The sequence below is a fragment of the Odocoileus virginianus genome, chromosome 22 (assembly GCF_023699985.2).
Source record: "Odocoileus virginianus isolate 20LAN1187 ecotype Illinois chromosome 22, Ovbor_1.2, whole genome shotgun sequence".
NCBI lineage: Eukaryota > Metazoa > Chordata > Mammalia > Artiodactyla > Cervidae > Odocoileus > Odocoileus virginianus.
Genome location: NC_069695.1, coordinates 55155146 through 55180000, shown reverse-complemented (window position 1 = coordinate 55180000; position 24855 = coordinate 55155146). Strand labels below are relative to the sequence as shown.

The 24855-nt window shown below is 43.3% G+C and overlaps 1 protein-coding gene across 2 annotated transcripts in view; it reads right to left on the bottom strand.

Moving 5' to 3' along the window:
* ATP9B (ATPase phospholipid transporting 9B (putative)) overlaps window positions 1–24855 on the bottom strand; it is a 157722-nt gene that overhangs the window by 67324 nt on the left and 65543 nt on the right. For both annotated transcript variants that reach the window (XM_070453003.1, XM_070453004.1), the window contains 3 exons: window positions 17783–17863; window positions 12118–12193; window positions 5646–5722 (listed from right to left, as the gene is read on the bottom strand). In XM_070453003.1, the coding sequence (XP_070309104.1) occupies window positions 5646–5722; window positions 12118–12193; window positions 17783–17863 (234 nt within the window). The remainder of the gene's footprint in view (window positions 1–5645; window positions 5723–12117; window positions 12194–17782; window positions 17864–24855) is intronic.

The window sequence follows — 24855 nt, the reverse complement described above, 5'->3', positions numbered from 1 at the left end:
AACACAAATCAATATGCCCATGGGATTATAATAACTGCTGGAAGCAATCTGTATTATCATTTCATCCTTGCTGTTCTTGCTCTGAGCAACTTATTATTATGAATGGCGTGAAAATGGCAACCTGTCACAATTGATTTTTCTTAACCTCCTGCAAGAATTTTTCCCTCTTAAATGTAATCAAGTATCATCTTATTAAATATATCTCAAGCTAGGTTTTATAAAGCAGTCCATTACTCTAATTGTATTCCTTATAATTTAAAATTTCATCAAATATTACTGTAAAAGTAACTGCCTCATAATATAAACTTTTGATTTGTTCAAAGTTTTTAAACAGAATTTTTGAATTTTGTGTGGACCCCAATCCCTGCTTCTCATCTGCCTCAGTGAGCACTACAAGGGGAATATTCTGATTCTGAGAAGGAGCTCTAAGAATTTCTTTTTTAGAACTTTCTTCCACTCTAATTACATTTTAGGATTTATTCTTAATCCCCACATCTGAATAAAACATGCTGCATTTTAAACAGTATTTTAATAAGCTCCTGCAATAAGGATAAAGCAGTATTTCTGATTATAAAATTATCAAGTTGGATTTATAGAACCAATTTCAAGGCCATGCTACAAGGATGAATGTAAGCAGGATGTCTGCAAGTCACGGAATTCAGTTACAGCCAATAAATCTACGCAGGACCCTCATTTATCCGACTGTGGCGTCCACTCAGGGGCAGTGGCTCTCCGTCTCTGGCGTGTCAGAGACCCCAGAGGTTTGGACTGGGGAAGTCTGGGGGTCGGGGGGACTTCAGCTGAATCAGTGCCTGGATGGGAAGCTGCTATCACCAACCCAGGGCCACTTAACCTAGGGGTGCGGGTCACGGGGCAGGAGGCTGAGCCCCGGAAGGCGCCAGGCTCCCTGCTGTATAAAAGGACATCCTTGGGATAAAACATCCGCTGCCACAGAGCAATGAACCTGGTGGGCACATGTGTGAAACCTAGTTCAGGTCCATGGGTGACTGCACTCCTCTCCTCCTCTGCTGTCTGAAGTTGTCTTTAAAAAAGCAGCTGGAGAACAAAACAGACAAAATGAAGACAAAAAGGAGAGTGGCTCCCACGAGGCTTTGGATGCTAGCTGACTATGTAACTTTTAAAGTAGATTTCATGAAGTAACCAGTACTAAATGGTCAAATGATCTAACACGCATCTAGGAGGATATTTTACACAGCACACAGGGTGGTCCACAAGAAGCCCAGCCTCAAAGGGGAAGTGATCCTCACATTCCGAGGGCTACAGAGAGTGCCTGGGGGTACTGCCAGAAGGCTCAGGGCTCCCCAAAGATGGACACATATGCCGTGCGCAGAAGCCTGAGAAGGAGGGCCTTGTGAGTGGGCGTGGGTACTGAGTGATGATGTACAGCGTCGTAACCCACAGGGTGGCGGGGCACTGACCTCTCTGCCTGCTGGGGTCAGTAGGCAGCTACTGTCTCTGATGCGGGAAGCTGTCACCCCTCTATTCCTCAGGTGCTCCCACCTGACAACCTGAAACTGTGGACCAGACCATTCTCCACTTCTGCTCTGGGGCTCTTGACCATCAGCCTGAGAAGACCACATACTTGCTACTAGCTCCACCAGAACTCTAAGACGCAGCTGGGTCTCAGTAATTTAGGCGCCTGAATGGTTGAGCTATAATCTCAATGCTTTTAGGAACTGTCTCAAACTCTTATCCTGTTATGCATCAATTTCACTACATCAATTATCATCCCTAACTTTCCCCTAACAGTGCTTTAACTGTAGTGGTTTTCATCCTAGGAACTCAGAGCAGTTAAAAATTTACATGACCCTTTTGCATTCACGATAATGGAGGTAGGAAACAAATGAAATATGGAGTAATGGCGGGGGGGTAAGAGCAGGGAGATACTGGCTGATTAGTTGATGACTGTGAATCTTTTGATTATCATTTTTTACTGAGGTACAGCTGATTTACAGTGCTGTGTTAGACTAGATCTTCAGCATGGTGATTGAGTTACACATCTATATATGTAGTCTTTTTCGGGTTCTTACAAAGTAAGGTTCTTACACAATACTGAATGGAGTTCCCTGTGCTATACGGTAGGTCCCTATTGGTGACATATAGTGGTGTGTGTATGTTAATGCCAACCTCCTCTTTTATCCCTCACCCCCCTCATTCCCTTTTTGTAACCATAACTTTGTTTTCTGTGTCTGTGAGTGTAAATATTTTTTACAAAATCAAAGAAGCCAGGCCATATTTTAGATGGTAACTGTTCTCCATATTACAGTATATAATTTCTCATTAAGAAATTCTGTGTATAATCACATGCCTACAAAACTTATTCTTCCTCTGTATAAACGAAGACTCTCTCTTCTTTTATTGGAAGCATTAATAGCTCTGTGATATTTTCTCACCAGAAACAAAATCAACACAATCTTTTCCCCAGGGAGGCACCGCTCAGTTTTCACCCCCACGGCTCCTCCGGTGCCTTGGGCCCTGCCTAGAAGCCTGCCCAGTCTTCCCCGCTCATCTCGGCCGAGCGTCCCGAGTCAGGGTGCTCCCGGCCGCCCCGCACCCGGACAGGTCTGTGCAGGATGCTCACTCCCCGCTCCTTCACCTGCTGGCCCTTCAGCTTCTCATCCCCAGGGCGTCCAGAGCACTGACCTGCTGCGGCCTGCCTGAGCTCCAGAAACGCCTTCCTCTCCTCTCCTCTGCCTCAGCCCTTCACGACTGGCACCTGCAGGCTCTGTGAGGTTCCTTACTTCTGTTTCCAGCTCTGTGTGAAAGGCCTGGAAGCTCGCTGTAACCACACTGCGGGTGGGCGGCAGTGCGTGTCATTAAACATCCCCAATTCTCCCTCTCCCGAGGCTGGGGCAGACCGTAGGGCCCCTGGTCACTCCAGTGCTCGGGCCAAGGGAACACGGCTGCACTGCTGACCGGCCAGACAGGAGGGAGTGTGCAACCTGCTATGTCAGCTTCTTATCCCCATGGTTTTCGAGGTGTGTTTCCAGGACAGGCCCATGAGGGGCCATGCCAAGCAGAGTGCCTGCCCACGCGTCAGACGTGTACACAAGCAGAGAGGAAACGTCTGGTGTGTGCCCTTCCACCTGACACTCCATCCCTCAATGTCCACAGACACTCACTCATAGGGCAGCTCTCAGAGTGGATGGTTAGGAAAAGTGTGGCTTCCCTGAAGAAGTCTGATGAAAGCCGAAGTGTTTCTCTGTTTAAGATCTAAACACTACACATTCTTTTCATTCAACACACATCAACTCACCCTAAATAAATCACATCAGCTAATTTTTGCCCACTATAGCATGCTTATAACATTTTCCTGAATTTTATTCTTATAAATCTAGCATTTAACACTTAGAAAGATTTAATGACCTATGCACATTGAGAGATTTTATTTCTCTCCTAAGATGATTCCTTGATTTATAAAACTGTTTCCATGTCAAGCTGGTGCTCCACCACCCAGAGTGTCTTTTGGGAGAAGCAGCCCCGCGCGGACAAGGCAGGTCCCACGCTGCAGCCCGTTGGCTCTGTCTGCTTGGGGGCCACTGTGCAGGCTCCTGACACCACATGCACAGCCTGTGAGCAGCTGGGAGCATCACGAGGGCCCCCCCCAGAAGGGCTGCAGCAAACGCTAGCCAAGCCCTGGGTAAGGTGCGGCCACAGAAGGGACACGTCTGCTCCCTGTGTAAGGCCAACAAGTGCCTGAGCAAGGGTCCGAGTCCAATCCTGCAGAACCCCCAAGATGCTTTTCCTAACCCCAAGGACACTGAGAAGGCTGTGTAAAACCAGGAGGAGGAGGAGAGGGGAGGACGCAGAGGAGGGGGGAGGGCAGACACGAGGCCTGATGGGGCGGGAGCTGTTGGAGGCGTGTCCTGACTGGCAGCGGGGCTTGGGCACTCATTTTGACTTAACATTTCACCTCACAGAAAGGTAATAAGGAGAGGCAACGTCTACCGAGTGCCCAGAGGCAAAGAGCGGGTCAGAGGCAACACCCAGAGTCTAGCCCAGGCTGGCCAGCCTCCAGGGTCTTAGCTGCGTCATAAACCCAGCAAAGGACACTGGCACCCAAGGGAACAGCTCACTGAGCCAACACCAAAGGTGACCTGAGAAAAGAAGTGACCGAGGGCAGACAGTGAGTGACAGAGGTGAGCTGCACTGAGGGGTAAGGGAGAATTAGAAAGCTGTATTAAAGCGTTTCAAGGCTTTAAAGTTAATATTTAAAACTAAATTTATCCTCAATTAGCATAATAAATGTAAAAGCAAAATGATTGAGGAAAAAACCCTAGAAATCATACATGCATTATTAGACATCCTAGATTTGCCTACTGAAGAAAAGAAAAACACCATACTACCCGGAAAACACACATAACTATGTATGTGATGCTAACTCCTGTCATTAGTATAATAATTTATTTTTAAATAATTTAACTCTATTGCAGAATTACTGACAGATATATCTGATTTGCTCAAATTAAGGCAAAGTTTATAAAACTTTGCTTATATAAATCGACAGAGATTTATTTCTCCCCATTATCAAAATCAGAATTTCTACTAAAACAACAGTAGCACAACCTTTTTTTTGAGTTCTGTAAACATGTGCCAGGCAGACACCTGGAGCCCTAACAGACACAGAGATGTAAGCGCCATCGACCTCACTGGCAACTCCCGCCCTCCATCATCGTCAGTCAGCAGCTCTGCGGACGGGCCAGCCACTCAGAGAATCAGGGACGCTTTGCTAGCCTCTGAAGGTTAACTATTTTTTAAAATAGTATTTAGCTGAAAAAATGAGACACATCCTGTCCTAAAAGGTATTTCCTCAAAGAATGATTTCATTTCTATCACTTGGTTATAAAATTTCCTACAGAAGACAAGCTCTTCTGTTAACTACTCACAAAGCAGGCATGGCTCCATGAGAGGACTTCTTGTTCTACTCAGATACACAGAAGTTGTATTTCAAAGAACAATGAGTAAAATGCAGTAAGAAAGAGCTTGTCATTGAGCAGATATTAACACATACTATGACTTGATACAAAACATGTTACTTAAATAATAACTACTGAGAATTCAAACTAATTTTTTGTTATGATTTAACTTATACAATGACTACATAAATAACAATTTTAGGACTATAACAGAAATATAATTTTAGGAATATAATCTAGCAGTCTTTAAAACTAAAATCTAATTTTCAACATACTTCTCCTGAAACGGAAATAACTTAAAACTACTTTAACAATACACTATCAAGTTAAATACCATAAAAACATTAATACAGATTCATTTTAAAAGTGAACCATCAACATAAAAATAGAGTGCAAATTATAAATAGATTGAGGAGAAATTAAAAGACCCATAATTAACTGTTAAATTATGGGCAAATTATATATACAACAATGAAAATTTAAGAGACATATAAAACTCTTGATTAAGCAAAGAAAAGTAGTTCTGAAAATTCTTCCAGACAAGCTTGCTGTTACACAGAGAATCCATGCCCCAGACCACCAACACAGGAAGCTCTGCTCCTATGACATGCATGAAGCTAACACGACCGAGCTGCCTGGAACCGCTTGTCCTCTCCCAGGGAAAGCAGAGGCTGCTCATGAAAGCAGTCAGTGCTCCATCTAACCTACCTTGTTTTTTGGATTTGATGTATTCATGACACTTCTAGTCTCTTTTCCAGTATAGATGACCACACCTATTACAGTACCTGCAAAACACAGAAGTGGCCCTTACAGAGAAACATGAATGTTAAGCAGAGGTAGCACCTCCTAGTAAAATATTAATGTACCATTTGATTCTATACATATTTATCTAATAGCATATTTAACTTTGGTAACTCAATAAAATCTAATCTTAACTTTAAAAACAGACTTTGAAAAACTCAACTGATTTCTCATGTAATGAAAATGCACTAATCCTCTCTTTGGTAACAACAGAAAGTGTGACAACAGAAGTTGCTCATTCACTAATGCCTACTAAAATGGTACCTTGAACAATGAAGTTACACTGAGAGAGCCTACATTAAACTGATCAAACTTGTGACCACAAACGACATGGTACCAGGTGAGCCATTTCCTCTGAACAGGAGTCTGAGAGCATCTTTCCACTGTAAAGATTCAGGACAACCAGGTACAAGAAACTTTGTGGACATTTCAGCACGCAGACAATGAAAACAGTAAGAGAAATATTATAAAGACAGTATTTGCTTTGAAATCTGTATGTCTCTTTTACTCACATCTCCTGAAAGTTTTGTTTTCTAATCATACATGTCAGAAAGAAATTGTTAACTTTGTGCTCTATCAAACTTAAGATAAAAGAAAAATAAAATACCCCAAGAATGACCTATAGATTACAAAGGCTCAGATCAGAGGTACTCATTTCTGAAATACCAACTTAAAAACCATGGGGATGTCCCTGGTGGTCCAGGGGTTGAGAATCTGCCGTGCAGGGCAGGGCACACGGGTTCAGTCCCTGCTCGGGGAACTAAGATCTCACATGCTGCAGGTCAATCACAGAGCATGAGTCAAAGTCACGCAGTCGTGTCCGACTCTGCGACCCCACAGATGATACAGTCCATGGAATTCTCCAGGCCAGAATGCTGGAGTGGGTAACCTTTCCCTTCTCTGGGGGATTTCCCCCAAAATGCAAGGAAAATCCCGTGGGCTAAAATTAGGCAGCCAAAAAGGATTACCAAAAAACAAAAACATGGAAGTATGTTTCTTGAACTGCTGCTATGAGTAATTTATATTTCTAACTTTTCACCAAATTTGAAGGTGAGAAATATAACTGAGGTGAGAAAGACAGTGTCTATACTACTGACTGAAGTCAACCACTGTACAACTAACCATGTAATTATACAAGCCTCTTCTGTCTCGTTACTGTAGCGAGTGGAATCTGTGGCGCTGAGGCAGGACCTGCAGGGCAGATACGGCAGTGGCAATCTCGGGTCCATGAGAGCAGGACAGCTGCTGTCACTCATCCCTCCATGGAACCCCGGAAAGGCAGAAGATGCCAGCGTGTCACTCAGCGTGATATCCGCCAAGGTCATGACTGCCCCTTCTTAGAAGCAGCATGCCTTTGTTCCCTTTTTAACTGAAAGCCCCTGGCAAAGCTGGGAGGTCTGCATTTACTGTGGTCTTGAGCCCTGTGTGACTATGGGCTCCCACTCTGCCAACGGCAGACACAGAGAGTGACCAGTGAGACCTGAACGGAGTCTGGGCTCCACCAATGGGCACATCAGGGGAGGAGCAAAACCACAGGAGGTGAGGGGGAGCCAGCCCGCAACAACACCCCTCGAGCCCAAAGTCTGAATCATGAGCTGCAGGCTGGTACCTGTTCTCTGCCCCCAGTTCCTGCCTCTCGAACTCCATCCTGCTTTTCTGTCCGTGCTCTCCGGTCCAGTCTCTAGGGACACCCGAGGGGAAGGGGTTCGCCTGCTGTCTGACCTCTGATACTAAATTTTCTCCAGAGCAAGAGCGTTGCAAACTACATGGTACAGGTTCTATTTTTAAATTTCTAAGTGGTCATGAGGACTAATTTTGTAAAATACCACATCAATAAATTATCGAAACAAAAATTTTTGAGACAATATATGTCCCAATTTTCTTAACATTAAATCACTTCATTAAATTCTTATATAAGTTTTCAAATATTTACTCTCACTTTCTGTATTGATCACTATCAGTATCAGCCTGGACCCTGTCTGGCCCACACGCCCAGCAGTCCTGCTCTGGGACTCCCCTGGACCCCGTCTGGCACACACACCCAGCGGTCCTGCTCTGGGGCTCAGCCTGGACCCCGTCTGGCATACACGCCCAGCGGTCCTGCTCTGGGCCTCAGCCTGGACCCTGTTTGGGCTCATACGCCCAGCCAGTGGTCCTGCTCTGGGGCTCAGCCTAGATCCCATCTGGCACACACACCCAGCAGTCCTGCTCTGGGACTCCCCCTGAACCCGTCTGGGCACACACACCCAGCAGTCCTGCTCTGGGGCTCAGCCTGAACCCTGTTTGGGCACACACGCCCAGTGGTCCTGCTCTGGGGCTCAGCCTGGACCCTGTTTGGGCACACACACCCAGCGGTCCTGCTCTGGGGCTCAGCCTGGACCCCGTTTGGCACACACACCCAGCGGTCCTGCTCTGGGGCTCAGCCTGAACCCTGTTTGGGCACACACGCCCAGCGGTCCTGCTCTGGGGCTCAGCCTGGACCCTGTTTGGGCACACACACCCAGCGGTCCTGCTCTGGGGCTCAGCCTGGACCCCGTCTGGCACACACACCCAGCGGTCCTGCTCTGGGGCTCAGCCTGGACCCTGTTTGGGCACACACACCCAGCGGTCCTGCTCTGGGGCTCAGCCTGAACCCTGTTTGGGCACACACGCCCAGCGGTCCTGCTCTGGGGCTCAGCCTGGACCCCGTCTGGCACACACACCCAGCGGTCCTGCTCTGGGGCTCAGCCTGGACCCTGTTTGGGCACACACACCCAGCGGTCCTGCTCTGGGGCTCAGCCTGGACCCTGTTTGGGCACACACGCCCAGCGGTCCTGCTCTGGGGCTCAGCCTGGACCCTGTTTGGGCACACACACCCAGCGGTCCTGCTCTGGGGCTCAGCCTGAACCCTGTTTGGGCACACACGCCCAGCGGTCCTGCTCTGGGGCTCAGCCTGGACCCCGTCTGGCACACACACCCAGCGGTCCTGCTCTGGGACTCCCCCTGAACCCTGTTTGGGCACACACGCCCAGCGGTCCTGCTCTGGGGCTCAGCCTGGACCCCGTCTGGCACACACACCCAGCGGTCCTGCTCTGGGGCTCAGCTGGACCCCATCTGGCACCCAAGTCCAGCGGTCCTGCTCTTGAAGACTCATTCTTGCTTCCAGGCTCAGATGCTTATGATTGCATGCTCACATCCACCTGTCACTGAAACATGGCGGGTTCCTGGCTCTCTGAACCAACAAGGGGAAGGAACATGGCCCCCTAGGAAGTCCATTTGTCCCTCTCTGGTGCCCTCAGTCCTTGGGTCTGTCTGTCAACTTTAGTCCTTGCTCCCAGATGTTCAGTTCCTACAAGGAAGGAAGACCTGAGTTGCTTCTACCAGGAAGCAACTTGAACTCAATTGACACTTTTTAAATTTTTATTGGGGTATAGATGATTTACAATGTTAGGGTTAGTTTCAAGTGCACAGCCAAGTGAATCTGTTATACATATATTAATAAATAAAACAAAATGATAAATAATAAAATAAAACCTAGCTACTTTTTTAGACTCTTTTCCTGTACAAGCCATGACAGAGTACTGAGCAGCATCCCCTGCGCTACACAGCAGGTCCTCACTAGTTACCACTTTATGTATCGTAGTGACACGTAACTTTTGAAGAATACGATTTTAAAAAATTCTGGTCTTTCTTTCTCAATTTGTAATCAAGTGAAAGAAGACAAGAGTTCTTATAGTACTTCTGGAAGTCCAAAGTATTTTAAGCATACTTCAGTGCATGGGAGTGAGGGAATATAAAAATTATTCACATCAATAACGTCTTTAAATAGTTAAGTATGCGTTAAAAGATTTCAAATTCATGAAAAAAGTTTGCATTTTAAAAATGCCTAAACAGAAATTAAAATTAAATGTACTTTATTTAAACTTTTGGAATGGATGGTTTTAAACAACCTAAACAGTCTCTCAGAAGATAAAATACTCCAGCAACTGTATTCTGTACCTTAATAAGAAAGGGTTACCTATGCAGTAATTGCGTTATGATGCCTAAGTCTGTGTCTTCAATGGCACGGTTCACAACTGGGAGCTACACCACCTGCCAAGGTCATGCTGAGACTGAAGGTCAGGAGAGAAACGGTGTGCACAAGGAATTATCTGAGGCCCACAAGCCCAGTTCTTTGAGAAGCACACAAGTCGCTAGGACTGCGGACCAGTCGAACAGTCTAACATGCAGGAACAAAGATGAAATGGATTTATAAAGAAAGAGAATCTTCAAATATCTTTATGAGTAAACCCAATCTTGATCCTTTATAAGAATACATATCAATATAATGAAAAAAAATTGTACACAACACCTAGATGCAGGAAACGCAAAATCTGTGACCAGGTACCTAATTGTGGATGCTGTGGGGTTTCCCACAGACTATGACATGCTAAGTGCTGAAGGTGAAGGCCTGGACTCCATGCCTAGCCCAGCAGCACACAGCCTGGGGATGTGACCCTGCTGATGGCGGTGGCATCTGAGCATAGCCCAGCACCTGGGACTCAGGAGGCACCTCTGAGGTCTCTCACCATGTGCAATCCTTACTTCCTCTCTCTTTTCACTAGGAACTCCTCATGACAAAAAGTAATACCTGAAGAGTTGTCTGCTATCACACTTCCTCCCCTCCCCTCTAAAGGGACAGGTGTTCTCCTGCAGGAGCAGCCTGTCACCTGTGTGCACACGCGTGCGTTCAGACACACAGAGAACAGCCTGCTCTGCGTGCTGGGCACCCAGGCCTGAACCAGTGTCTTCAGCCTGCAGTGCCCTCGGCACGAGGCCTCTGCCTGGTGGTCAGCGCTGAGTGGTCAGGCTCCAGGTTCTCGCTGCATCCTCTCCTTTGGGCGCATCTGTCTGTTTTTAAATCTAGTTCATCTGTACCTTCCACAGAGAAGCCTTCCGGACCCTGACAGGTGAGCTTTTTACTTGTTTGTTTTCAGGGCACCCTGCACTCTTCTGAGACACTCAGCAAAGCTCAGATGATTTGTCTCATTTTCTTTCTTTTCCTTTTGCTTCAGCTGCACCGTGCAGATTGCAAGATCTTACGTTCCCCAACCAGGGATCGAACCTGGGCCCCAGAAGTGAAAGCACTGAGTCCTAATCACTGGCTGCTGCTGCTGCTAAGTCGCTTCAGTCGTGTCCGACTCTGTGCGACCCCACAGACGGCAGCCCACCAGGCTCCTCTGTCCCTGGGATTCTCCAGGCAAGAATACTAGAGTGGGGTGCCATTTCCTTCTCCAGTGCATGAAAGGGAAAAGTGAAAGTGAAATTGCTCAGTCGAATCTAACCCTCAGCAACCCCATGTACTGCAGCCTACCAGGCTCCTCCATCCATGGGATTTTCCAGGCAAGAGTACTGGAGTGGGGTGCCATTTCCTTCTCCACCTAACCACTGAACTGCTAGGGAACTGCCTTTGTCTCATTTCCTTACTGTCTTTCTCACCATGAGCTCCTGAAGGACAGGATCCATAAGGACTCTGGCACACTGGTCTGGAGCAGAGACCCCACACAAAGCCCCAGGGCAGGGGTCAGGGGGGCTGCACTGGCGACAGACGCCAGGACAGACAGTCCTGCATCCTCCCTGCTAGCACCCTGACGCTCCCAGCTGCTGCCTCCTGGTACTATCCACAGGGTCAACCACCTTCTGAAAGGGGAAGCCCTTAAGAGTGTCTCACCTCTCAGAGAAGTCCACTTGATGAAATGCACATGTATATGCTTCCCTGTTTGACAACTAGCAAAAACATTGGAATGGGTTGCCATTTTCTCCTCCAGGGGATCTTCCCTGACCCAGGGACTGAACCCACATCTCTTGCATCTCCTGCACTGGAAGGTTGATTTTCACTGCTAGCGCCCAGGGAAGCCCTAAAAATAAACCAACATGCTCCAATTTCACGTGAAAGAACCTGTACCCTGGCCCCTAAAGGGCTAATCAGATCCACCTCGTCAGGCCCCTGCCTCATCTAACAATTCCCCCACAGACAACCCACCACATCGACCCCCTTGCGTTCCGTTAGATGGATGAGCAGTGTAAGATCCCTCTAAACTCACCAGCTGCCCCCTACCCCCTCACCAGTTCTGCTGCACCACCTTCTTGAAGGCACAGTGACAAGTCTGTCATGAAACAGGTGTCAGAACTGTCTCCCTACAAAGGAGCAGCCTCCGTGCAGCTCAGTTTCTCCTCAAAGTGTGAGGACCTTACAGGGGCCTTGCTCTGGGCTCGTCTGAGAGGCAGACTGTCAGGCCAGGCCCATGAGGTCCCCCTGTGATGAAAGCACTCTGACACATGCTTGTCTGGAGTCACCTAAACACACAAAGCATCTCCTACATGTGCGAACTCAACACTAAAACCACAATTCCTTTCTCACCTGATGCAACCACAGTGCTTGCCCACAATGTATTTTCTATGCTGAGACTTTCATGAACAGGTGGATCACTGTCTTCCTATTCAGGGAGAGAAAAGAAAGAAAAATGCAAATTAGCAACTTTTTTATTACTCATACTTCAGATATCCACAGTGTTAAAACAAGCCCACCAGTTGCATTCAACTAACAAGCAGAGAAAAAGCAGTGAAAAATAGGCAAAAAGACAGGAATTTACACATGCTTCTGGGATGACGGTGGAGCAGGAAGCACCAGGAAAACACTCCCCACCTGGACAACAACCTCAGGGACAGAATCCATCTGATGTAACTAATTTGGAATCCGGAGCTGGGGAAGGGTGGCAAGTTCCAGAGGTCACACATGTTTCTGGAGCCGCCTGTGGGAGCCAGGGTGGACAAAAGGACCCTATGCTTCAGGACTGGGAATCTGTGCTCCGATGCCGCACTGGTTGGCAGAGATGCAGCTAACAAGGTAGGTGGCCACTGCTGCTACCCCTTCCCCACCCAGAGAAGTGATCTCCAGGGGACTTCAAGGACCAGTGATCTTTTAACCCCTACCATTTCTCTCTTTTTCCCCTTTTGGGAGCCAGATATTAAAGACCAGGACATTCAAAACCAACTGCATATACAGGAAAAAAACAGAAAACAATGGCACATGCCCAAGAAAAGGCTCAGAAAAGACACAAGAAGATATCAAGTTTACGCCTCAGGCTGAGCTGACAATCAAACAACAACAAACAAAAGCAAACACAGAAACCCAGCAAACCCTGATTTTAACTTCCAGGGTTACCACATCATTATATTCAAATGCTTGTTGAACAGCAAAAAGTAACAAGGCATAAAAGAAACAGAAAAGTATGCTCCATTCAAAGGAAAAATATAAATCAACAGGAACTATCCCTGAAAAAGACCTGATGGCAGATATACTAGACAAAGACTAAAAGAAAAGTATTAAAGATGTTTAAAGACAAAGATATGGAGAAAGTCAAGAAAACAAAGTATAAACAAAGCAGAAATGTGAATGAAGAGACAGAAAATCCAAAGAGAAACCAAAAGAAATTCATGAGCTGAAAAGTATTATGATCAAAATGAAAAAATCACTAAAGGGATTCAAGGTAGTTTGAGCAGACAGAAGGATCACAAGAGACATTATGTATTAATTAAATAAGGCAAAAAGATGATAATTAAAAACAATTATGCTCCTAATGGGCCTTTCCATGTGGGTGCAGTGGTAAAGAACCCGCCTGCCAATGCAGGAGACATAAGAGCCATTGGATGTAACTAATTTGAAAGAAGGTCCAATCCCTGGGTCGGGAAGATCCCCTGGAGGAGGGCATGGCAACCCACTCCAGTCTTCTTGCCTGGAGAATCCCATGGACAGAGGAACCTGGCTGGTTCCAGTCCATGGGGTCACAGAGAGTCGGACACGACTGAAGCGACTTAGCACGCATGCATGTTCCTAATGAAAGACAATGTATGAAACAACAACTGATAAAACTGAAGGAAGGACAACCCTGATATCAAAGCCAGACAAAGAGACTACCTAGAAAAGTAAACTACATATCAATATCTTCTATGAACAATGATACAAATATCCTACACAAAACATCAGAAAACCAAATTAAGCAGCAAATTAAAGGATTATACTCCATGACCAAGTGAGATTTATTCCTGAAATACAAGCATGATTCAACATGCAAATCAATCAACAAAATATATCACAATAACAGAATGAAGGAAAAAATACCCCACATGATCACCTCAATTGATGCAGAAAATGCATTTGCCAAAATTCAAAGCCTTTTCTTGACAGAAAACATTCAACAAACTAGGAATAGAAGGGAACTACCTCCTTATATTAAAAGCCATTATGGGAAGCAACCCAGATGCCCATCAGCAGATGAATGGATGAGGAAGCTGTGATACATATACACCATGGAATATTACTCAGCCATTAAAAAGAATTCATTTGAATCAGTTCTAATGAGATGGATGAAACTGGAGCCCATTATACAGAGCGAAGTAAGCCAGAAAGATAAAGACCATTACAGTATACTAACACATATATATGGAATTTAGAAAGATGGTAACGATAACCCTATATGCAAAACAGAAAAAGAGACTCAGATGTATAGAACAGACTTGTGGACTCTGGGAGAAGGCGAGGGTGGGATGTTTCAAGAGAACAGCATTGAAACATGTATATTATCTAGGGTGAAACAGATCACCAGCCCAGGTTGGGTGCATGAGACAAGTGCTCGGGCCTGGTGCACTGGGAAGACCCAGAGGGATCGGGTGGAGAGGGAGGTGGGAGGGAGGACCGGGATGGGGAATACATGTAAATCCATGGCTAATTCATTTCAATGTATGACAAAAACTACTGTAATGATGTAAAGTAATTAGCCTCCAACTAATAAAAATAAATGGGGAAAAAAAAAAAAGCCATTATGAAAAACCCACCATGTGTAACATATAAAACGGTGAAATACTAAAACCTTTCCTCTGAGATCAGAACACCCGCTTTCACCACAACTAACTGACAGAACACCTGAAGTTTCAGCCAGAATAACTGTACAAGAAATAGAAGGTACAATTTAGAAAGGAAGATATAAAATTATCTGTTTGTTGATGCTATGATCATATATACAGAAAATCCCACAGCTCACAAAAAAACTGCTAGTATCAACTCTTGAAAGAGAGAAGGAGGCGGCCTTTACACAGTAACTATTTCGTACTTAAATTTTTGACTGAACAGATCAACTTCTGATTCATTCACAGAGATGGTCTTAGAATCTTAACACTGATGGAGAGTCAGAAAAAGTGTGATACCCTCCTGCCTACCTCCTACACACAGTTTACATGGCACATCCTTTAACTGCAGGCCAGTGCAGGCACTTTAGCCATGGCCTGGAAAACTAAGTGCAGACTAGGACACACCCTGCCGACTGCTGATTCACACAGTTATCATTTAAGGCACAAGACAAATATATAAAATTACTCTCCAATGTGAATTCTGGATTATTTTTACTGCATCTAGCAATTCCCATGTTTAGTTTCCCTTCAGACTGTGAGCAATGTAACTATGGCACTGATTTTGATGTTGTGAACTCCTAGCACAGAACAGGCAGTCACATCTGTCCAGTAAGAGAATAAATCTAAGAAGAGATAAACATGAACCTCCTCCTCTGGTTTCTAACCCTTGTGATGGAACTAATAATGAGGCATCAGCATGTTGTTACTCTAAGCCACCTCCTTTCTTTTAGCAACTCCTTAAGACCACCTGCCCACAGCTGGCCATCAGCTGACCACAAAAGTACAAGGGGTACAACTGTATTAGTTTCAGACGCTCCCTGTGGTTCCCCTGACATGGAAAGTTAAAACCATTACTGCATGCATATCTTTGCATATAGCATTACGACTGTGTGAAACGCCAAGACAGACAAGGGCATTGTAAAATATAACACTGTTATAAAGTTTTCTGAACTGCAAATACAAGGTTCTATACAATTTAGCTTTAAAATTTAAGTTGGTTCTCCCATTACTTTTCCAGAACTCTTTAATCACGTGAATGCTTTTGTCAGTTTCTAACACAATTATGTGCTGAAGAATACACAGTGCCTATGCAGTTTGCTTTCAATTCTGTAACAACAATGATGGACTTTAAACATTAAACATTTTTCTAATATAGAGAAAATTACTGTAAACGATAGTTCTTTACCAATCTCATATAGTACAGAAGACAGACTGGGAAGATGGGAAAGAAGTTATCTCTAAACAACTTTCTCTCTGGGTTTCCTTACTCTTAATGTCATATAGTTTGAAAAGATAAAATTTGCCTTGAGGGGGAGAGTGCAAAATGTTACAATTTCAAGCTGTTTTCTCAATAGTGCACCGTATTTAACAAACAATAGGGATATGCTTTTTAAAAGGAGAGTATTTTGATTGAAAAAGACACGAACAATGGTAAGTGTGCTATGGTTTACAAAGGAAATTACAGTAGAAAATGCAGCATAAAAAAGATTAAGTGGGAATGTGATGTTAAAGGACTACAAATGCTGTTAATATTTCAAAACTGGCTACAGTTTTAAACTCCAAAGTACAGAGAGAATAGCTATGTCTTTAACAATAAGCAAAATTAATGATATCAGTAATAATAACATGAATCATTTATATACCACAAAATGCCATACAGCACATAACTGAGGTAACCCTGACACTGTTTCAAGGGAACGGATAGTAAGCACAGCATGCACATCTGCCTTAAACTCTGCAGCGGGCAGTGACACATACAACATGTCTATTGCCACAGGACACCTTAATCAATCTCTGATTCTTATTAAACTACACAGGCTGAGTCAAAAGAAACATATTTTCTCCTTTGTATTGATACATTACACTATAAAAAAGGAATATAAGCAGATACCACTTTTTAAAATGTTCAGTTGTTATTTTGGTAAACTAAGCTCCAGTTACAAAACAAGTTACATTTAACATGGTTTTTTTCTTTCCTCCTTTTTGAAAAATGCACACAAAAGCAAAGGTTTTTCCATCTGAAATAATCTGAAAGTCACATCTGAAATAATTAAAATGAGTGAAAAAAAACCTTGCTAGGAACATCAAATGAAGGCAATGAACTATACTGTTAAGAACCTACAGTAATTCACACATGTTAACAAAAAGCCTGGCTGCAGTCAGGGTCTGGGCTCTGACACTACCCGTGCATTTGGACCTGTTCCCACTCACAGGAAAATGCAATCTTCAGAACTCTCCCACCTTTATGCTGTGCATATTAGCGACAGGTGATGCTGTCTGCTCTCACCATTGGCCTGGGCACTCTGGAGAGGCGGTGAGGCCAGGAATAAACTGCAGCTACTTTTACGGCAGCACTTGTGGAAATGAAGTCATAGAGTCATGCCCATCTCCTCCTCCTCATATCTACATTCCCACTCTGCTCACTACCCGACACACAATATGCCCTTAGCAAACGCTTCCTCAAATGATACAACTGTTCACCAACCCTTGTATGTGACCAAAAGTGAGACAAAGATGGTTGTCCTACCATAAATCTTTAAAAATAATTGTAGCAAGTAAAAATAAACTACAATTGTAAATATTAAAATCCCTCAAGTATTATAAGTCATTTATATCATTGGTATAAGCTGCTAAAACCAAAAGTTACCAAATCCCAAAAATAATTGAGGGAAGAGGGGACTTTAAGCTATACCAAAACACCAGTGAAAAGAATGTAGAATGAAATACATATATGTATATAAGAAAATGCATGTGCACTTATACATACACATCCATCCACCAGTTACTAAAAATCAAGAAATGAAGTGGATATCATATTGTCCAAAAGAAAAACTAAAATAGCTGAATTACTTCATTTTACTGACTCATAATATTTTAAGAGAGAAGGGTCTTATTAAGAGTAAATATGCTAAAAACAGAAAAACTACTTAATGTATTTCAAAGAAATATCTGACACAGGAAAATTTAAGAACCTGAAATATTCTCTAGGTCTTCACTTTTAAGTTCAGAGCTTGTTTGAATTGATTCTTGATTTAATTACACTTTCAAAATAAAGGTTTGCTATAATGTTTTTAACGTACACAATGAATATACACGATTTAACAAAAGATTTAACTTACCCTCGTAAATGTGCCTTCAAAACTATGAATATCCAATTGTGGCTTCTGAGCATAAACATAAGCGTTGATAGAAAAAAGGTCCTGGAATATAGAATATCTGAATTAATAACATAATAATTAAACAAAATTACTTGGCAAGTTCTCAGTTACCAACTAATATTTTTCATATATCATTTACCAAAAGAGATGATTTTCTTATATGTTGTGTGCCAGTACTATGAATCGGGAAGCAAAAGAACCCAAAGAAACCACTTTTAAGCTCAAGAGAGGTGTGGGGATCTCTTGACTTTTAAGGACAACTGCTATACCTCATGGCAGGTTGTGTCAGAAGCAGTCGGGAGATGCTCCTAAACAGACAGCACCTGGTGCTGCCCCCATGGACCATGAGCTTGACTGTGAGCCTGAGCCACTTTTCAAGACTCCTCCTGTACACACACCTCCTGCAGCAGTCTACTTACTGAAGCCACTGTCCCCAAAGGGGATGACCTGTCCTGGATCATGCCTGAGATAAATGGGCAGGATGGTAGGGCTGGAGCTATGGAATGCTATCTGAAAAGTCTGAAGATTCAGAGCGCCTCCTGACCAGTTCCTGAACACGACTTGTCTTCCTGCGAAGCCACCCCGTGCCTGTTCTCCGTGCTAACTACTCTGGGCCCTTTCATGGTAGCGACCAAGGCAATGAGGCGCACGTGCTAAGCCCTGGGGGTTCCCTGAGAGAAGCATCAAAACTGGGGGGATCTGGAGGATCCCTTAACAGAGTCTGCCATTCTTCTAAGTTTTGCTTTTGTTTTCTGTTTTGTTTTGCCTCATGGCTGCTAACACTCAGAAAACTGCAGATTTCCAGGCGTGAAGAACAAAGGTCAGATCACAGATGCTGAAGCTCCAGAGAGGAGGTGAAGCCCCAGAGGGCAGCTCCAGGAGGCTGGGTGCTGCAAGCCCCATGCTCTCAGCCTGAGCCCCGAGCCCCTCGTGCAGGCAGATTCCAGCTCAGCCAGAAGAAAGGAGCAAAAGACCTCCATGGCTCTCCACTGCAGGGAAGACGGAGGTGAGAGTCTGACTTCAGTCCAGTTAACATCAGTTCAAACCAAACCAAACAAAAAAACCCAATACTCTTCAGAACATTATAGAATCCAGAGTCTCTACAAGGTATCAGTATGTTGAAGATACAATCCTAATGTCCAGACACAGGAAGAAATGAGAATACAAGATCCATGTTCAAGGAGAATCTAATCAATGAAGACTAATTCTGACATGACCAGACATCAGAATGAGACCAAATGAGAATTTCAAAGCAGTTATTAGGACATACCAAATCTTTAAAGGAAAACATTCTCATGAAGAATAAACAAATAGGAAATCACAACAGAGAAAAAGAAAACATATTTACAAAAAAGGACCAACTGGAAGTTCTAGAATTGAAAATAAACACAACTGAAATAAATTCACTCATTAGATAGGCTTAACGGAGAACAGTCAGTCAGTGAACCTGAAGACAGGTCAAGAGACGGCGACTGTGAAGAACACACAGGGAACGAGACAGTGACAGCGAGTGTGGTCGCAGCATCCTTGAGCACGGCAGGTGAGGTCCTGGAAGAGTGCACAGGAGAAAGGGCAGGAAAAGCTTTCTGAGAAACAGAGGCCAAAACCATGCCAGACTGGCTGACAGTCACACGTGTGCAGACTGAGGAAGCTCAGCAAACCCTCCCGACAGGTGAGTAAAACCTGACACAAAGTCACAGCTAAATAAGAAACCAAATATAACGAAAAATCTCAAAAATACCTAGAGAAAAATGACACAGTCTATACAGAGAAAAAAACTATCAAAATAATACTGATTTTTCATCACAAATAATGAAAGCAGAACATAATGGAACAAAATATTTAAAGTACTGGAGGAGGGGGAGGCGGGGGAACTGGTCAACTCTGAATTCAACATTCAGCAAGTATCAACATTCAACATTTTGTGAATTCAACATTCACAAAACAGGTGAAACTACAATATTTTGAGATAAAGAAAATATGAACTCACTGCTAGCAGGCATAAACTACAAGAAATGCTAACAGAAGTTCTCTAGGTTGACGGGAAACGATATTCAGTAAAAACTCAGGTCTTTAGGAAGGAATGGTGAGGAACAAAAATGGTTAATACAGAAGAAAAATAAAAATAAAAATAAAAATCCTGGCTTTTCACTTTATTTCTTTAAAATACAGATAAAATATCAGAACAGTTTATGATATATTCAGACATACTACATGTAGAACGTATACAAATACATACAAAAATATGTGCACACAAAAACTGTGCAATGTACTTTAGCACCAAAAATGAGTGTGCTAAATGGATCTATATAATTACAAGGTTCTTAATTTAATGTGAAATTATACAACTTTAACTTTTCATAATCATTTTTAGTTAAATGCATACTTCAGTCTTTTTGTTGTTGCTGTTCAGTCGCTAAGTCATGTCTGATTCTTGTGACCCCGTGAACTACAGCACACCAGGATTCCCCATTCCTCACTATCTCCTGGAGTCTGCTCAAATTCAAGTCTATTAAGTTGGTGATGCCATCCAACCATCTCATCCTCTGTTGTTCCCTTCTCCTCCTGCCCTCAATCTTTCCCAGCAAGTCTGAGGAAGCCTGAGGATCACTCATCATTCGAGGGCCTTCCCAGGCGGCTCAGTGATAAAGAATCTGGCTGTCAATGCAGGAGACACAGGAGACGTGGGTTCGATCCTTGGATTGGAAAGGTCCCCTGGAGTAGGAAATGGCAACCCATTCTATTATTCTTGCCTGGAAAATTCCATGGACAGAGGAGCCTGGAGGGTTTTAGTCCATGGGGTTGCAAAGAGTCGGACACGACTGAGTGAGCATGTCCATCATTTAAGCACTACGCTGTCACAGTAATTTTTAAAAAGTGATGTTTTCATATAACAGAATACCTTTTGATACATGGAAATAAAGAACTGCCTAACAACAGCCCCCATATTTCTGAATGCACAAGAACACTGAAAGGAGTGCATTTCATCTAGTATATTAGACATCAAATGACTGAATAATGGCACAATAATGACAATGTCATTTGAAGCTTTTCATGATAATTTAAAAATCATTCTGAAGTTTTCAATAATGTAGGAAAGCCTCTGCTATTAGGTCAAGGGCAACATTTGTTCGCATTACTTAAAGGTCATTAAAATACATCCTTAATCATAACATGTGGTTCATTACAAATAAAATTGCCTTTCGTTCAATAAAACTAATTAAATGTAAATGGTATTGTTTACTGCTATATGGATCTTTTGAAATAAATCAGCTAGTCATGATTTATTGAAAATTGCTGTGACCTCATTGTTGTTAATAAATTTGCCTGATCACAGAAGCCGGGAACGTGCTTCCCACATGTTTTCAAGCCGTGCCCGCACGGCGGTGAGAAGCCAAACCTGCCATCACAGGGTGGGATCTGGCGGCAACACTGCTCTGACTCAAGTTTCAATTCTCTGATCACACTAGGTGCTCTGGACACAATGGAACTAGAAAGCCTGTTCCTGGGGGTGTCAGTTTTTCAGGAAGTGCTCTAACGCAGGTTTACCCATTCCTGGTGTCACCATGTCACAACGCTTCACTGACGATGCGACAAAAAGCAAATGACACTGCACACTCCACAGATCTTTTATGTCAGAGACAGAAAAGTCGAATGAGTGACAGTTATGGGTAGTGTAAGCTATGAGGTGAAAAACCAAACTGCTTTGCCTTGTCCAAAATGAAATTAGAGCCTTCTTTCCTATGAAAAAAAGCCTATACCTAATATGCCAAATTATATGAAGTTAGAAATTTAAATTGGTGGTTGAATCACAAATTCAGCTAAATTTATCAAAACTTAAAACACTTTCATTTTCCAGTTACCTCACCCAAATGCTTAACACACTGTCAAAGTGTACCAACCATAAAATTTTAAAAGTAGCACTGTATGAACTGTATACTCTAGCTTTCTAAGTATTTTGTAATTCATACATCTGTCACTAATAAAAATGAAGAAAATATCCTTATAATACTGAATGTGATAGAAAGTACTTCCTGTGACCACAGCCAAGGGAACTTTCAAAAATACAGGCAACACAGTGGGATTCTAAACACTTTCTTAAGACATAACTTACAAGCAATAACATTTTTACAACAAAAAAAGCATGTTTACAGGGCACAATTTTCTGCATCTTAGTACAAATACACACCTGTGACACCAACAGCATCAAGGTAAGGACGTTTCTACCAGCACTCTGCAGGCCCCTCTGCACACAGCCTCTGTCACAGCTGACCCATGCTCCTGGAATCTATGTAACATATACCACATCCTTGCGTATTTGGCTTTTCTTTCAGAAAAATTCTGACACAGTGCCTTAACACTGCACTTCTTCTTTAACACTCTAGCAAATTAACTCTACTCCCAATGTTCTGCTGCAACTGCTTCCAGGTGTCAGTCAGTCAAGCACCTCCCAACTCCTGGAAAGGCAATGCAGAGGCAAACACTCTGGGGTGGGACCACCACCCCAAGCGTAACAGCACACAACCTCCAGTCACTGGGGCACGTGGCATCTCCCCTCTTCAACCCCGGGGAGACTACTTGAGGATGTGTGCTAGGAATGGAAGGCAGGACACAGAGGAGGGAAACGGTAACTGAGAAACAGCAGCAGGAAGGCATCCAGGGATCAGCGGACATTAGGCTGTCAACAGGCTTCACAACTGTCTCAGGGTAGACTAACCATGTTAACAAGCAGTAAGAGAACCAAAAGCTGGGTGTCTTCTTCAGTGACAATGCAACAGCACAGCTTTCTCTTGTGCAACACGTAAGAAAAGGAAGAGCAAAGCCAACAGAAACGCTGGGGGTCTAAGTGAGGCTGCAGAGAGCGGAGAAGAGGAGTGCGCTGAGAAGACTCCAGCCCAGCTGCAGGCTGCCATGAAAAGAACCTGCTCAACCTCACTCAGAAAACCATCTTTCAGCCACACAGATTTAGCAACAGGACTGAACCTCCTTCCCTATGGTCTATGTGCAGCAAATATTTTAATAATTACAAGACAATAAATGCTAATGACCAGCCTCTCACTTTGAGACTACCGCTGACAAACACTGACAGTGGTTAAAATGATAGATAAACATGGGTGGAAGAACAGCCTTCTGGGCACAACACAAAATCCACATTCAAAAAAGAAAACATATAAATATTTACCTATATAGAATTTAAAACATTTACACATTAATATGGAAAAAGATATAAAGTGAAAAGTCAGGAAACAGTCTGGGAGAACAGATGTGCAAAGGTCTGGAGAAGTCTGCACACTAAGACACCGAAGTTGAGGCTTTACAACAGAACCTACCAGGGCAAGGTAGGTTAAAATTGTGCTAAAATAGTGAGCAAGTCAGCAAATGGTACAGCTGCAATCAGCCAGCAGTTGTTTTTGATTTTCTACTCAGAGTTCAATTCAAAACAAATGCTAGATGGACTGGAGGGTTCATGTGTAAAGCATAATTATTTTTAAAGTAACCATTTATAACCATGGAGTGGGAGAGTCCAAGCATAAAGACAAGGCAGTGACTATTTATTTTTAAAGTAACCATTTATAACCATGGAGTGGAAACAGTCTAAGCAAGAAATAAAGGCAGTGATTATTTATTTTTAAAAATATTTTTATTGAAATATATGACACATAATATGTATAAATTTAAGATGTACAAGTCAATTTGAAAGTCATTGTAATGATAATTAGCACTTCTATCACATTATATAAATAACCATTTTAAAGACTACTTTAAAACTACCTTATTTAAGGATAGTAAACTTTTATATGGACAAAAGAAACTATAAATAAAAATATTTAAATCAGTGAAGAATGAAAAATGATTAGCCAACTACATATAAAAACTTCTTTAAAAACACACAACAGGAAAATGGGTATAGACAACATGAACAGAAACAAAAAAATACAGTACATCTACTTTCTTAGGTAAGAAATCTTCAAACTCACAAAAAGATTAAAAGCATATTTAAATGGGATGCCACTCTCACAGTCATCAGACTGGAAGAGGCTGACGGGTCAACTGACTAACATACAGGAGATGAACAGGTCTGTCAATGTAATCTTCTAGAGAGCATTCTGGCTAAAGGACCAAATCCCTACACTATGCCTACTTCTGCACTCTATTATTATCTATAAAATTTCAAAAACATTAACTTTCACATTCACCAATACCAGGCTGGTTCTAGAAGTTATAATTTGCCAAATACCATGCAGCTAAAAAAGTCCCTCAGAGACACATATTTTCTAACATAAAACGATAACCCCCAAACATACTGCTGAACGCCTATCTTAACAGAAAAAATGTGCACAGCTTCACTCACGTGTTTGTGAAGGAAGCTGTGTAGTTGAGAACAAAGGTGTGAAGCACCTTCCAGGACAGAGGAGACATGGCCAGGGTATGCCCCGTCCTCCTGGCAGGTATGTTTCTGAAGTAAGCAAACCCTCCTTCCCTGTTGACTCAGAGGGTAAAGCGTCTGCCTTCAACACAGGAGACCTGGATTCGATCCCTGGGTGGGGAAGATCTCCTGGAGAAGGAAATGGCAACCCACTCCAGTATTCTTGCCTGGAAAACCCCATGGATGGAGAAGCCTGGTGAGCTACAGTCCATGGACTCACAAAGAGGTGGACACGACTGAGTGACTTCACTTTAAAGCAAACCCTCCAACAGCAAAGGCCCATTGCTCTGGACTTATTAAAACTTTATGCTTGATGGACCACATTTTAATTTTAATTTTAAATATCCCGGAGCTCAGTTAGCCCACAAGACACATATTTCTCACTAAGAATTATTATTATTTTTTCTCACTAAGAATTAATCAAACTTCTACAAGCTGTGTCATTGCAACTGGTGTGAGACTTGCCCTCCCACTTAAAAACACTGCAAAATCAACAAAACACGTGAATCAGCTGTTTTTAGACACAGGACACAGAGTTTCTGGTAGAGTTGCAGGGCTGGGACCCTCAGGAGACGAGAATGCAGCTGCGAGCCCCTGGGAAGCCAGC